The sequence below is a fragment of the Oncorhynchus mykiss genome, chromosome 11, assembly GCF_057628025.1.
Source record: "Oncorhynchus mykiss isolate SJ-2025 chromosome 11, ASM5762802v1, whole genome shotgun sequence".
Taxonomy (NCBI): domain Eukaryota; kingdom Metazoa; phylum Chordata; class Actinopteri; order Salmoniformes; family Salmonidae; genus Oncorhynchus; species Oncorhynchus mykiss.
In genome coordinates this window covers 4143684-4159871 of record NC_143032.1, presented here as the reverse complement: position 1 = coordinate 4159871, position 16188 = coordinate 4143684, and the positions used below count along the sequence as shown (strand labels likewise).

At 45.5% G+C, this 16188-nt stretch overlaps 1 protein-coding gene across 2 annotated transcripts; it reads left to right on the top strand.

Annotated features, from left to right (window-relative positions):
- The first annotated feature begins 225 nt into the window (after positions 1-225).
- Positions 226-12855, top strand: terf1 (telomeric repeat binding factor (NIMA-interacting) 1). Of its 2 annotated transcripts, XR_016484326.1 has the most exons (11): positions 226-482; positions 568-663; positions 816-943; positions 4104-4190; positions 4452-4601; positions 5345-5445; positions 5783-5809; positions 10644-10738; positions 11742-11848; positions 12088-12550; positions 12749-12855. XR_016484326.1 is itself a non-coding variant. In XM_090189223.1 (10 exons), exons 1-10 carry the CDS (start codon positions 299-301, stop codon positions 12237-12239), a joined length of 1155 nt encoding a protein of 384 aa, XP_090045349.1. In that variant the 5' UTR covers positions 245-298; the 3' UTR covers positions 12240-12372. The 2 variants fall into 2 exon arrangements, 1 of the variants encoding a protein (XP_090045349.1); XM_090189223.1 differs by lacking the exon at positions 12749-12855 and having other exon boundaries at positions 245-482; positions 12060-12372.
- Positions 12856-16188: the final 3333 nt, after the last annotated feature.

Here is a 16188-nt window from a genome sequence, read left to right as displayed (position 1 = left end):
AACCCAGCGTTCGCTTAAGAATTCTAGACATATGCTAAATACATTCAAATAGAAAACATATTGACCAAAATAAAACCATTACAACGTGCCTCCTCAAATTGGTATGACTCCCTGATCAAATAAAGGTTAAATAAAATAAATAAATAAAAGTTTAGCTTGTGTTAGCCACTCCGAGGCGCTAGGGGGAGCTGTGTTCAACAGACCGTCCCATCACCTGATGGACGCGCACATTTTGAATCAATAAGAAAAAAAATGTGTTTATTTCCTGTTATAGTAAACGGTTTGAAAAACATTAGCGATGGAGGCTGATCCAAATAACAGAACATTGATAATTACAAGCACGACAGATGGAAATGTATGCTTTTCCGATGTGACAACTGTTGCTAAAAGATGGATGATTGACTTCAGTTTTGTTAGTTTGTGTCAATTCTTCAAAGAGGGCAAATTTGAAGAATTCAACCAAACGATTTCGACGCTGGAAAGTAAGTTTTGCTGGTTGAGGTTAATTTAGTTTATATGGACTAATGTAGTTACTAGCTATAACGGGTGTGTATCATTCTGTTTTAGCGATCATTGATGGTACCCCTCATTTAAACACCGAACAGAGACAGAAAAGGCAGATATGTGGCTTCCTCGCACGGATAATGCACGGGAAACATTTAGGTAAGTTAACCCAGCGATATTTTAGTTTCGTTTTGTTGCCTTTCGTTTGTTTGCATTGCAGGTATCAATCAGTACTGATCTTTAAGTTTTTAGATGTCTCGATAGCTTTATTAACTAGTATAATAATAATAATATGTCGTTGTTTGTTATAGACGTGTCCTTCGACAGAGACGAGCGGTTGTCGCCTCTGATGTCGGCTGTCGGTGTCTGGGCGTCTCAGGAAGAGACTGTGGCGGATGTCACTCTGTTCCAGCACATCGCCAATCTACTCTATGTTCAGGTGATGATTTAACGTGTTGGTTTTCTGTGCTCTACATTCCTACTGTGTATACTGTCTGTCTGTCTACATGTAACAATTCATTATTATTATAGTCGCACACTAACCAGACCAGGAGCCGCATTAAAAGTCTCGGAGCAGAAAGGGAATTTTTTTTGGGGGGGGGGGGGGGGGGTGGTCAGGTTTGTCTTTTGTAAATTCCAATGAAAAAGGTTACATGCTAGCTAGCATGAGGATGAAAAGGGCAGGTTTCCAGGAAAACCGTAGTATTTAAATCTTCTCTGGGGCAGTGTGGATAAATGTAACATTTGGAGTACAGTGGGATATCCCATCCCTGCATTGAGGTTCGTTTTCCATCCCATATCTTGTACCAGCCAACTATATAATTGACTTCCGACCTCAATGCAGCTTAGTGTAAACCGGCGTAATGGTATCATCTGGCAACATGGACGAAATAAAACCTAATCCTTGATCGGCACTCTTATTCTGAGAGGAATACAGCACATACAACCTGTGAAACCGGGCTTGGATTTCTAGGTATTGTCTTGAATTCTGCACTGATGAGCTGTGCTTAACTCACTGGTCTTCTCTTCCAGAGTGTTGCTGTGTGTTTTAACTCACTGGTCTTCTCTTCCCACTGTGTTGCTGTGTGTTTGACTCACTGGTCTTCTCTTCCCACTGTGTTGCTGTGTGTTTTAACTCACTGGTCTTCTCTTCCAGAGTGTTGCTGTGTGTTTTAACTCACTGGTCTTCTCTTCCCACTGTGTTGCTGTGTGTTTTAACTCACTGGTCTTCTCTTCCAGAGTGTTGCTGTGTGTTTGACTCACTGGTCTTTCCTCCCACTGTGTTGCTGTGTGTTTGACTCACTGGTCTTTCCTCCCACTGTGTTGCTGTGTGTTTGACTCACTGGTCTTTCCTCCCACTGTGTTGCTATGTGCTTAACTCACTGGTCTTTCCTCCCACTGTGTTGCTGTGTGTTTGACTCACTGGTCTTTCCTCCCACTGTGTTGCTGTGTGTTTGACTCACTGGTCTTTCCTCCCACTGTGTTGCTGTGTGTTTTAACTCACTGGTCTTCTCTTCCAGAGTGTTGCTGTGTGTTTGACTCACTGGTCTTCTCTTCCAGAGTGTTGCTGTGTGTTTGACTCACTGGTCTTCTCTTCCAGAGTGTTGCTGTGTGTTTTAACTCACTGGTCTTCTCTTCCAGAGTGTTGCTGTGTGTTTAACTCACTGGTCTTTCCTCCCACTGTGTTGCTGTGTGTTAGACTCACTGGTCTTTCCTCCCACTGTGTTGCTGTGTGCTTAACTCACTGGTCTTTCCTCCCACTGTGTTGCTGTGTGTTTTGACTCACTGGTCTTCTCTTCCAGAGTGTTGCTGTGTGTTTGACTCACTGGTCTTCTCTTCCAGAGTGTTGCTGTGTGTTAGACTCACTGGTCTTTCCTCCCACTGTGTTGCTATGTGCTTAACTCACTGGTCTTTCCTCCCACTGTGTTGCTGTGTGTTTTAACTCACTGGTCTTTCCTCCCACTGTGTTGCTGTGTGTTTGACTCACTGGTCTTTCCTCCCACTGTGTTGCTGTGTGTTTTAACTCACTGGTCTTCTCTTCCCACTGTGTTGCTGTGTGTTTGACTCACTGGTCTTCTCTTCCAGAGTGTTGCTGTGTGTTTTAACTCACTGGTCTTCTCTTCCCACTGTGTTGCTGTGTGTTTGACTCACTGGTCTTCTCTTCCAGAGTGTTGCTGTGTGTTTTAACTCACTGGTCTTCTCTTCCCACTGTGTTGCTGTGTGTTTGACTCACTGGTCTTCTCTTCCAGAGTGTTGCTGTGTGTTTGACTCACTGGTCTTCTCTTCCAGAGTGTTGCTGTGTGTTTTAACTCACTGGTCTTCTCTTCCAGAGTGTTGCTGTGTGTTTTAACTCACTGGTCTTCTCTTCCCACTGTGTTGCTGTGTGTTTTAACTCACTGGTCTTCTCTTCCAGAGTGTTGCTGTGTGTTTTAACTCACTGGTCTTCTCTTCCTACTGTGTTGCTGTGTGTTTTAACTCACTGGTCTTCTCTTCCAGAGTGTTGCTGTGTGTTTTAACTCACTGGTCTTCTCTTCCAGAGTGTTGCTGTGTGTTTAGACTCACTGGTCTTCTCTTCCAGAGTGTTGCTGTGTGTTTTAACTCACTGGTCTTCTCTTCCCACTGTGTTGCTGTGTGTTTTAACTCACTGGTCTTCTCTTCCCACTGTGTTGCTGTGTGTTTGACTCACTGGTCTTCTCTTCCAGAGTGTTGCTGTGTGTTTTAACTCACTGGTCTTCTCTTCCAGAGTGTTGCTGTGTGTTTAGACTCACTGGTCTTCTCTTCCAGAGTGTTGCTGTGTGTTTGACTCACTGGTCTTCTCTTCCAGAGTGTTGCTGTGTGTTTAGACTCACTGGTCTTCTCTTCCAGAGTGTTGCTGTGTGTTTTAACTCACTGGTCTTCTCTTCCAGAGTGTTGCTGTGTGTTTTGACTCACTGGTCTTCTCTTCCAGAGTGTTGCTGTGTGTTTGACTCACTGGTCTTCTCTTCCAGAGTGTTGCTGTGTGTTTTAACTCACTGGTCTTCTCTTCCAGAGTGTTGCTGTGTGTTTGACTCACTGGTCTTCTCTTCCAGAGTGTTGCTGTGTGTTTTAACTCACTGGTCTTCTCTTCCAGAGTGTTGCTGTGTGTTTGACTCACTGGTCTTTCCTCCCACTGTGTTGCTGTGTGTTTGACTCACTGGTCTTCTCTTCCAGAGTGTTGCTGTGTGTTTTAACTCACTGGTCTTCTCTTCCAGAGTGTTGCTGTGTGTTTTGACTCACTGGTCTTCTCTTCCAGAGTGTTGCTGTGTGTTTTAACTCACCGGTCTTCTCTTCCAGAGTGTTGCTGTGTGTTTGACTCACCGGTCTTCTCTTCCAGAGTGTTGCTGTGTGTTTTAACTCACTGGTCTTCTCTTCCTACTGTGTTGCTGTGTGTTTTAACTCACTGGTCTTCTCTTCCAGAGTGTTGCTGTGTGTTTTAACTCACTGGTCTTCTCTTCCAGAGTGTTGCTGTGTGTTTTAACTCACTGGTCTTCTCTTCCAGAGTGTTGCTGTGTGTTTTAACTCACTGGTCTTCTCTTCCAGAGTGTTGCTGTGTGTTTTAACTCACTGGTCTTCTCTTCCAGAGTGTTGCTGTGTGTCTGGAGAAAGGGAACTGCGTCTTGGCTTCATCAGCTCTCAAATGGCTCGAGGAGGAGTGTGAAATCCCACAGGTAAGCAATGCCTCCACAGCACACATATGACTGTTGACTTTTAAAGTTCCTGTGCAGTGTTTACGGATTTCCGTGAAATAATGAATGACTATATATATATGTGTGTGTGTATATATGAGTGGTCCCGGGTCTGTGTGTGCTCTTGCCATCTCCATTGATGTCATTGTCAAGCCATTTGGATTGACAACGAGTGACAGGTAGCTGTCGTGATCGCACCAACAGAGTGGCACTCGGGCTATATTTCCCTCCCTTCGTTTCCAGAACTTGGGAATCAAGCTGTCATTGATCGTGAGTAAAAGGGACACGTATCACCCGTTCCTGCTCAGCTTCAGCTGGAACCGTCTGCTGGAGAACGTACAGACCTTCCTGGATCGCTTCCTGGAGAAACACCCGTCGGACTTCCTGCTCCAGGTAGGGACCTGAACCAGTGACTAGGGTTGGGCACTATCCAGATTTTCATACCGTTCTTCTCTCACCCTTGGATATTTGGGGGATTTACCAGGTTTAGAAACACAAGGGGGCGCCAAAACAAAAGCCCGTTGGTCTTCGATTATTAGGATGCTAACATCATGAGCACAAGTAGGAGTGATTTTTACATGGAGGCTGCTAGCTAAATATGCTAACGACGTAAACAAAAACATTTTGTAGAATAATATCAAAGACATTGGTACAACTATGAAAGCTGTCATCAAGGTAAAGGGTGGCTATTTTAAATGTATTTTTGGTTACTACATGATTCCATGTGTGTTATTTCATAGTTTTAATGTCTTCACTATTATTCTACAATGTAGAAAATAGTAAAAATAAAGAAAAACCCTTGAATGAGTAGGTGTTCTAAAACATTTGACCGGTAGTCTGCACTATCCATTTCTCAATTGTCGCTTAAAAATCCTTATTTATCCTGTCGCCTCGCCTCAATCTTCATTGATTTTTGAAGTGGGTGTAACAGGTGACATCAATAAGGGATTGGGGGGTGGGGGGTTGGGGGTGTGTACTGGTGCATCAACTACAGAAGCAGGGAATAGGCTCCTGTCCTATGGGTCTTTCTGGCTCGTACAAGGCTTACATACTTACTTAGGGGTATCGGGTGCCTTTTGGGAAGTAACTCCTGTAATAGTGTTTTTTTTTATTCTGCTTTACCCCCTGTTTTTCAGGCAGCCACTAAGGTGGTCAAGGCAGGCCAGGAGACAGGGGAGGATTCTGAGACTCGGGAGGCGTCATATACTACCAGCCAATCTTCTGAACACTCCAAAGTGTAAGGACTGGTTCAATATGTCTTTTATCTACTATAATCTCACTATTTATAGATCTATTGAAACATTGTTTTTAATAACCCTGCATACATAATCAAAATGATTTGATTAGACTTCTTATTATTTGATTTTACTGAATTGAATGTAGTATTTTTTTTGGTGCGTTTTCTTCATCGTAACAGTGCTTTCTGTGTAATTCAGTCTTGTCGACTACGAGCGTGAATTCAAGTGAAGATGCTCAACCGAAGCATTATGGGGGAAACAACCTCAAACGATCATATGTTCAGTTCAGAAATGATCTTTGAGGTGAAAGTAACGTATGCTGCTTTTTCCTCCCAGGAATCAGGAGACCGGTGTTCTTATGAGGTGAGTGTTTGTAGTAAGTTACTTAGAATGAATGAGGAGGCCTCCCGGGTGGCGCACTGGTTAAGGGCGCTGTACTGCAGCGCCACCAGAGACCCTGGGTTCGTGCCCAGGCTCTGTCGTGACCGGGAGGTCCGTGGGGCGACGCACAATTGGCCTAGTGTCGTCCGGTTTAGGGAGGGTTTGACTGGTAGGGAAATCCTTGTCTCATTGCACACCAGCGACTCCTGTGGCGGGCCGGGCGCAGTGCGCGCTAACCAAGGTTGCCAGGTGCACGGTGTAGCCTCCGACATATTGGTGCGGCTGGCTTCCGGGTTGGATACGCGCTGTGTTAAGAAGCAGTGCGGCTGGTTGGGTTGTGTATCGGAGGACGCATGACTTTCTTTTGTAGCGATGAGATAAGTTAGTTGTAGCTACTAAACGATTGGATACCATGAAATTGGGGAGGAAAAGGGGTAAAATTAAACAATTAAAAAAATAATAATAATAAATAAAGAATGAATGAGGGACCGTTGGGATAACCTTGTAAAAATAAAGAATTGTTTCAGCTAATGGAGAGGAGGAAGGTTACCTTCTGAAACATGGAAACTGCACTCCTGTCAATGCTCTGTATACAGTATATTCTGAATGTATTCAGACCCCAAAACAATTACGTTGCAGCCTTATTCTAAGTTAATTGTTTTCCTCGTCAATCTATACACAACACACCTTAATTACAAATTAGTTAATTAATTACTTAAAGATAAAAACTGTTTTTTAATTTTGCAAATGTATTAAAGGTTTTTTAAAAACGTAAGTATAATAAGTAAATAAGTATTAAGACCCGTTGGAACCACCAAGACTCTTCCTAGAGCTGGCCGCCCGGCCGAACTGATCAACCGGGGAAGAAGAGCCTTGGTCAGGGAGGCGACCAAGATCCCCATGGTCATTCTGACAGAGTTCTAGAGTTCCTCTGTGGAGATGGGAGAACCTTCCAGAAGGACAACCGTCTCTGCAGCACTTCACCAAATCAGGCCTTTATGGTAGTGGCAAGACGGACTCCTCGGTAAAAGGCACATCACAGCATGCTTGGAGGCATCTAAAGATTCTCTGGTCTGATGAAACCATGATTGAACTCTTTGGCCTGAATGCCAAGCATCACGTCTGGAGGAAACCTGGCACCATCCCTATGGTGAAGCATGGTGGTGGCAGCATCATGCTGTGGGGATGTTTTTCAGCGGCAGGGGGCTGGGAGACCAGTCAGGATCGAGGGAAAGATGAACGGAGCAAAGTACAGAGAGATCATTGATGAAAACCTGCTCCAGAGCGCTCAGGATCTCAAACTGGGACGAAGGTTCATCTTCCAGCAGGACAACGATCCTAAGCACACAGCCAAGACAACACAGGAGTGGCTTCGGGACAAGTCTCTGAATGTCCTTGAGTGACCCAGCCAGAGCCCGGACTTGAACCCGATCGAACATCTCTGAAGAGACCTGAAAATAGCTGTGCAGCGACGCTCCCCATTCAACCTGACAGAGCTTGAGAAGATCTGCAGAGAAGAATGGGAGAAACTCCCCAAATACAGGTGAGCCAAGTTTGTAACTGATTAAAGGGTCTGAATGCCTTTTTAAAATATATATTTAATACATTAAACCTGTTTTTGCTTTGTCATTATGAGGTTTTCTATTGTGACGTCATTATGGGCTATTGTGATGTCATTATGGGCTATTGTGATGTCATTATGAGGTTTTCTATTGTGATGTCATTATGGACTATTGGGATGTCATTATGGGCTATTGTGATGTCATTATGGGGTATTGTGATGTCATTATGGGCTATTGTGTGTAGATTGATGAGGGGGGAAAAAACAAATTTAATACATTTTAGAATAAGGCTGTTATGTAACAAAATATGGAAAAGGTCAAGGGGTAGAAATGTAAGTTAAGGGCGTTGGTCAAAAGTTGTGCTCACTCATCCTCAAGTCAAACCACTTTAGTTTTGACCAGAGGATTATGGGGGATTATGGCCTTGCTATAGTAGGTCAATGTCTGCTTCCCGGGGGGGGGGGGGCATCGTTTATAAACTGTTGTGCTATTTCTGAGAAGACTACACACACACACACAATGATTTATGAAGTTGACGCACACCATACATACTCGTGCTTCCTGTTTATAAATCAGACCTGTCAGAAAACGACGCACGTGAACGACCATCATAACTCCGTCTGAAAACACCCATCAGTCACCTTGTTTTTAATGGTGACAACACAACGCTCCTCTATTTGCTTTATACTTTGGGGGTCTTAGGCCCAAGATACTATCTAAAGGAAATCATTTCAAACTCAAATGTCTTTTTGTTGTCAGAACGTTTCCTTTTACGGTGACATTTTTTGTTGTTGTTTATGACAGACACAAACAAATGCAAATTTGTTGTGGAGCTGTAAACAAGTCGTTTTTAATTGTATTTATTTTCAGTAATGTTTGGCGTTTTTACTTTGTCCCGACCCCTTAAATATGCGGCCCTGCCCACAACATTCAGAAATATTGTCTACTTGAACACAATGGAAAAACTACAGTAGACCTCTTTTACAATGGTAACCTGTTAAATTCTACTGTATGTTTATAAACCACGCACCCTGTCCTCTGTATGGAACAAACACTTCAAATGTATATTAACCTCTCTAATTGGCCCAATTTAACGAGATGCTTATGCTCAGTTGTTGTATGGCCACTTGGTGAATATGAACTCATCATGGCCAGAAAATATTAAATCTTTATGATACATTTATTATGTTTCTAAATGAAAATATGGTCTATGCAAGACATTTCCTCGTTCCAGTTATTCAGACCAAACAAACGTCAATGGAAAAGGTGAACCGTCTGTCTGTTTTACCATTTACACTATAGAGCAAAATTAGTGCTGCTTGAAATAGCGTATCTATTTACCACTGTGGAGTGGGTCTGTTTTTTTTTTTAAATGAGAGATGGGACGGATGGTAAGCCTACCCATCGTTCTTGGTCTATAGGCTATTTTCACCCGTGTGAAACCATCCAGTCAGAAAATTAATTTATTCTGCAGGGGTCATGGAAACTAAATAAATCATAGAAAATCAATGATTTTTTTTTTTCCCCCTAATTATTTTACAATGCAAAGATACATCTATTTTTCACTCTTCTCACTAACAGCAGATGGTTGTATCTTGTTATATTTGGCTACATGTTATTTTAGTTATTTTAAAGGCTACTGTTGCCTCTTTTTTAAATGCCAGGAAGTGTGTACGCACGAGAAACTGTACGCACGAGAAACTGTACGCACGAGAAACTGTACGCACGAGAATCTGTACTGTCTGAAGTTTGTTGGAGGATAAGCACATTTCTCACGTCAAGTTCAGTCTTCATAAACTTTTGCTTGAGCTGGTGAACTCATGTTTTGGGGTATATTTTGCGACGTTTATAAGCGAGGCCCCCATGTACCAGCGCTGTCAAACCTCATGTGGTCATTAAGCTAGCTGTGGGGGCCCTGGTCAAAAGGAGCCGGCTGTGGGGGCCTTGTCAGAAGGAGCCGGCTGTGGGGGCCTTGTCAGAAGGAGCCGGCTGTGGGGGCCTTGTCAGAAGGAGCCGGCTGTGGGGGCCTTGTCAGAAGGAGCCGGCTGTGGGGGCCTTGTCAGAAGGAGCCGGCTGTGGGGGCCTTGTCAGAAGGAGCCGGCTGTGGGGGCCTTGTCAGAAGGAGCCGGCTGTGGGGGCCTTGTCAGAAGGAGCCGGCTGTGGGGGCCTTGTCAGAAGGAGCCGGCTGTGGGGGCCTTGTCAGAAGGAGCCGGCTGTGGGGGCCTTGTCAGAAGGAGCCGGCTGTGGGGGCCTTGTCAGAAGGAGCCGGCTGTGGGGGCCTTGTCAGAAGGAGCCGGCTGTGGGGGCCTTGTCAGAAGGAGCCGGCTGTGGGGGCCTTGTCAGAAGGAGCCGGCTGTGGGGGCCTTGTCAGAAGGAGCCGGCTGTGGGGGCCTTGTCAGAAGGAGCCGGCTGTGGGGGCCTTGTCAGAAGGAGCCGGCTGTGGGGGCCTTGTCAGAAGGAGCCGGCTGTGGGGGCCTTGTCAGAAGGAGCCGGCTGTGGGGGCCTTGTCAGAAGGAGCCGGCTGTGGGGGCCTTGTCAGAAGGAGCCGGCTGTGGGGCCTTGTTAGAAGGAGCCGGCTGTGGGGGCCTTGTCAGAAGGAGCCGGCTGTGGGGGCCTTGTCAGAAGGAGCCGGCTGTGGGGGCCTTGTCAGAAGGAGCCGGCTGTGGGGCCTTGTCAGAAGGAGCCGGCTGTGGGGGCCTTGTCAGAAGGAGCCGGCTGTGGGGGCCTTGTCAGAAGGAGCCGGCTGTGGGGGCCTTGTCAGAAGGAGCCGGCTGTGGGGGCCTTGTCAGAAGGAGCCGGCTGTGGGGGCCTTGTCAGAAGGAGCCGGCTGTGGGGGCCTTGTCAGAAGGAGCCGGCTGTGGGGGCCTTGTCAGAAGGAGCCGGCTGTGGGGGCCTTGTCAGAAGGAGCCGGCTGTGGGGGCCTTGTCAGAAGGAGCCGGCTGTGGGGGCCTTGTCAGAAGGAGCCGGCTGTGGGGGCCTTGTCAGAAGGAGCCGGCTGTGGGGGCCTTGTCAGAAGGAGCCGGCTGTGGGGGGGCCTGGTCAGAAGGAGCCGGCTGTGGGGGGGCCTGGTCAGAAGGAGCCGGCTGTGGGGGGGCCTGGTCAAAAGGAGCCGGCTGTGGGGGGGCCTGGTCAAAAGGAGCCGGCTGTGGGGGCCCTGGTCAGAAGGAGCTGGCTGCGTAAGGAAATAGGGTGCCATTTAGGAAGCATCATTTAGGAAGCATCATTGTCTAATGATATATTGCATTTCTCCTCAGACCCAAGAAGAAGAAGCTGCTGTCAACAAGGAATATTCATCCCTGGAAACCAGAGTCTGGCAAGAAGCCTGCACTCACTGTTATGAGAAAAGGGGGTATGGTCTTCCACTCTCTGTCTCTCTGCCAGGACGTACAGCGTATTTAAGATCTTGGGTGGTTTTTAATGCTCTTTGTTCTGTCACAGTAATTCTCCTATTGCTCTTGAGAAAGAACATGGTTATAATGCCAAGTAGAAGAACTAGCCACAATGTTGTCCATGTAAAATGTACAATCTATTTATCATGCTGTTTGTCTCTGTAAAGTTGCCTCTCTCTCGCTGTTTGTCCCTGTAAAGTTCTCTCTCTCTCTGTGTGTTTGTCCCTGTAAAGTTCTCTCTCTCTCTCTGTTTGTCCCTGTAAAGTTCTCTCTCTCTCTCTGTTTGTCCCTGTAAAGTTCTCTCTCTTTTTTTGTCCCTGTAAAGTTCTCTCTCTCTCTCTCTCTGTTTGTCCCTGTAAAGTTCTCTCTCTCTCTCTCTCTCTCTGTTTGTCCCTGTAAAGTTCTCTCTCTCTCTCTCTGTTTGTCCCTGTAAAGTTCTCTCTCTCTCTCTCTCTCTCTGTTTGTCCCTGTAAAGTTCTCTCTCTCTCTCTCTGTTTGTCCCTGTAAAGTTCTCTCTCTCTCTCTCTCTCTCTCTGTTTGTCCCTGTAAAGTTCTCTCTCTCTCTGTTTGTCCCTGTAAAGTTCTCTCTCTCTCTCTCTCTCTGTTTGTCCCTGTAAAGTTCTCTCTCTCTCTCTCTCTCTCTCTCTGTTTGTCCCTGTAAAGTTCTCTCTCTCTCTGTCTCTCTGTCTCTCTCTGTAAAGTAGAGTTTAAATGTTCATGTTCTATAATAGTTACACAATGTATATTTACTATCTATCCAGATGTAATATGTATTAAATTACTTCATTATTGCTATGTAATAACTGGGGGACAAAAATGGCATGTATATAAAAGATGACAACACGTTTATTTTTGTCCTCTGAAGGGTGGATGGACCCAAAAATAAACCCATAAAAAGAGAAGTTGACTCTCTCTCTCTTTGTCTCTCTCTGTCTCTCTCTCTCTTGCTGTTTGTCCATGCAGTGTCGACGAGGTTGACCTCCCGAAGAGCCTCGTCTGAGACGACCCTGAACACCACGACTCTTAGCAACACAACTCTGAACACCAATACAACCAGGAAGACTCATGGCGTAGGTCAACAAGAGCACTGTTTCCCTGATGGGGGCAAACTTTAGCCATTTCTCCAATTAAATGTTCCAAAAATATATGTATACAAGTTTTATATATATATTTTTTTAGTTCTGATGGCACACAACAGTTGAATTAAGACCATGAGGCATTTAAGTATCAATGGCTATTGTTCATTTTTAAAAAGTCCAAAATGGCTGTACCAACCCCCAGATTGCCCCTTTTTCTCCCCCGTGTGTAGAGGTGGCCGTGGGATCTGGACTTGGCGCTGAAGGCGGGAGTGAAGCGTCACGGGGAGGGGAAATGGTCGCGTATCCTCCAGGAACACGACTTCCAGGGGCGCACGGGGGTTCAACTCAAAGACCGTTGGAGGGTCCTCAAGAAGGCGCATAAAGTCAACTCCTCCTAAGGCCCGTGTCTCAAATGGGATCTTATTCACTACGAAGTGCACTACTTTTGACCAGAGCCCTATGAGACCTGAATAGGGAAAAAAAGGGTGTGACCTTCGGGACTAAGTTTTTAAAAATATTTATTTACCTTTATTTAACCAGGCAAGTCAGTTAAGAACAAATTCTTATTTTCAATGATGGCCTAGGAACAGTGAGTTAAACTGCCTTGTTCAGGGGCAGAACGATAGATTTTGTACCTTGTCAGCTCGGGGGTTTGAACTTGCAACCTTCCGGTTACAACGCTCTAACCACTAGGCTACCCTGCCACCTCTACACTCTAACCACTAGGCTACCCTGCCACCTCTACACTCTAACCACTAGGCTACCCTGCCACCTCTACACTCTAACCACTAGACTACCCTGCCACCTCTACACTCTAACCACTAGGCTACCCTGCCACCTCTACACTCTAACCACTAGACTACCCTGCCACCTCTACACTCTAACCACTAGGCTACCCTGCTGTCCCAGGTTAGTCCGTTTGTGGATTCTGGGGTTTATATATACGGTACTCTACTGTTAGTAATCTTGCCTAGTTTTAATAAATAGTGTTCAGGCTCCTTAGTTTTCTCTTCTTTAAGCTCTGTTTTAAACTTAGTGTATTAGTACCGCTCACTGTACAGTTTTATATAAGGGATTGTAAATAGGTTATGTGTCCTTGTATTTCCAGAGTTGGTGTGTGTGTGTGAGAGAGTAAGTTTAAGGCTGTGATTCAATCCGAGGGAGACGATGTCCCATTTGAGTGGAAATATGCCCGGGTTTACCATGACTCTCCATAAACAAACACGAGAACGTTTTAAAAAAGCTGCATTGTGTTCAACCTGAAACTGGGTTGAATCCCAGCCTTTCTTAACACAAGGCTTCAATGCCATTAACCGGTAACCACCAGTAGCTGACATGATATTACTACCAGTGACCACCAGTAGCTGGCATGATATTACTACCAGTAACCACCAGTAGCTGGCATGATATTACTACCAGTAACCACCAGTAGCTGGCATGATATTACTACCGGTAACCACCAGTAGCTGGCATGATATTACTACCAGTGACCAGCAGTAGCTGGCATGATATTACTACCAGTAACCACCAGTAGCTGGCATGATATTACTACCAGTAACCACCAGTAGCTGGCATGATATTACTACCAGTAACCACCAGTAGCTGGCATGATATCACTACCAGTAACCACCAGTAGCTGGCATGATATCACTACCAGTAACCACCAGTAGCTGGCATGATATTACTACCAGTGACCACCAGTAGCTGGCATGATATTACTACCAGTAACCACCAGTAGCTGGCATGATATTACTACCAGTGACCACCAGTAGCTGGCATGATATTACTACCAGTAACCACCAGTAGCTGGCATGATATTACTACCAGTAACCACCAGTAGCTGGCATGATATTACTACCAGTGACCACCAGTAGCTGGCATGATATTACTACCAGTAACCACCAGTAGCTGGCATGATATTACTACCAGTAACCACCAGTAGCTGGCATGATATTACTACCAGTAACCACCAGTAGCTGGCATGATATTACTACCAGTGACCACCAGTAGCTGGCATGATATTACTACCAGTAACCACCAGTAGCTGGCATGATATTACTACCAGTAACCACCAGTAGCTGGCATGATATTACTACCAGTAACCACCAGTAGCTGGCATGATATTACTACCAGTGACCACCAGTAGCTGGCATGATATTACTACCAGTGACCACCAGTAGCTGGCATGATATTACTACCAGTGACCACCAGTAGCTGGCATGATATTACTACCAGTAACCACCAGTAGCTGGCATGATATTACTACCAGTAACCACCAGTAGCTGGCATGATATTACTACCAGTAACCACCAGTAGCTGGCATGATATTACTACCGGTGACCACCAGTAGCTGGCATGATATTACTACCGGTGACCACCAGTAGCTGGCATGATATTACTACCAGTAACCACCAGTAGCTGGCATGATATTACTACCAGTGACCACCAGTAGCTGGCATGATATTACTACCAGTAACCACCAGTAGCTGGCATGATATTACTACCAGTAACCACCAGTAGCTGGCATGATATTACTACCAGTAACCACCAGTAGCTGGCATGATATTACTACCAGTAACCACCAGTAGCTGGCATGATATTACTACCAGTAACCACCAGTAGCTGGCATGATATTACTACCAGTAACCACCAGTAGCTGGCATGATATTACTACCAGTAACCACCAGTAGCTGGCATGATATTACTACCAGTAACCACCAGTAGCTGGCATGATATTACTACCAGTAACCACCAGTAGCTGGCATGATATTACTACCAGTAACCACCAGTAGCTGGCATGATATTACTACCAGTAACCACCAGTAGCTGGCATGATATTACTACCAGTAACCACCAGTAGCTGGCATGATATTACTACCAGTAACCACCAGTAGCTGGCATGATATTACTACCAGTAACCACCAGTAGCTGGCATGATATTACTACCAGTAACCACCAGTAGCTGGCATGATATTACTACCAGTAACCACCAGTAGCTGGCATGATATTACTACCAGTAACCACCAGTAGCTGGCATGATATTACTACCAGTAACCACCAGTAGCTGGCATGATATTACTACCAGTAACCACCAGTAGCTGGCATGATATTACTACCAGTAACCACCAGTAGCTGGCATGATATTACTACCAGTAACCACCAGTAGCTGGCATGATATTACTACCAGTGACCACCAGTAGCTGGCATGATATTACTACCAGTAACCACCAGTAGCTGGCATGATATTACTACCAGTAACCACCAGTAGCTGGCATGATATTACTACCAGTAACCACCAGTAGCTGGCATGATATTACTACCAGTAACCACCAGTAGCTGGCATGATATTACTACCAGTGACCACCAGTAGCTGGCATGATATTACTACCAGTGACCACCAGTAGCTGGCATGATATTACTACCAGTGACCACCAGTAGCTGGCATGATATTACTACCAGTGACCACCAGTAGCTGGCATGATATTACTACCAGTGACCACCAGTAGCTGACATGATATTACTACCAGTGACCACCAGTAGCTGGCATGATATTACTACCAGTGACCACCAGTAGCTGGCATGATATTACTACCAGTAACCACCAGTAGCTGGCATGATATTACTACCAGTGACCACCAGTAGCTGGCATGATATTACTACCAGTAACCACCAGTAGCTGGCATGATATTACTACCAGTAACCACCAGTAGCTGGCATGATATTACTACCAGTAACCACCAGTAGCTGGCATGATATTACTACCAGTAACCACCAGTAGCTGGCATGATATTACTACCAGTGACCACCAGTAGCTGGCATGATATTACTACCAGTGACCACCAGTAGCTGGCATGATATTACTACCAGTAACCACCAGTAGCTGGCATGATATTACTACCAGTAACCACCAGTAGCTGGCATGATATTACTACCAGTAACCACCAGTAGCTGGCATGATATTACTACCAGTGACCACCAGTAGCTGGCATGATATTACTACCAGTGACCACCAGTAGCTGGCATGATATTACTACCAGTAACCACCAGTAGCTGGCATGATATTACTACCAGTGACCACCAGTAGCTGGCATGATATTACTACCAGTGACCACCAGTAGCTGACATGATATTACTACCAGTGACCACCAGTAGCTGGCATGATATTACTACCAGTGACCACCAGTAGCTGGCATGATATTACTACCAGTAACCACCAGTAGCTGGCATGATATTACTACCAGTGACCACCAGTAGCTGGCATGATATTACTACCAGTGACCACCAGTAGCTGGCATGATATTACTACCAGTAACCACCAGTAGCTGGCATGA

What these genes read in the sequence shown, in the direction of transcription:
- terf1 (XM_090189223.1), top strand. Translation starts at nt 299, where the DNA reads ATGGAGGCTGATCCAAATAACAGAACATTGATAATTACAAGCACGACA. An exon ending in AGGAGTGTGAAATCCCACAG is followed by an intron (nt 4,191 to 4,451) that starts GTAAGCAATGCC and finishes CTTCGTTTCCAG; the next exon opens with AACTTGGGAATCAAGCTGTC. An exon ending in CAACCAGGAAGACTCATGGC is followed by an intron (nt 11,849 to 12,059) that starts GTAGGTCAACAA and finishes ACCAACCCCCAG; the next exon opens with ATTGCCCCTTTTTCTCCCCC.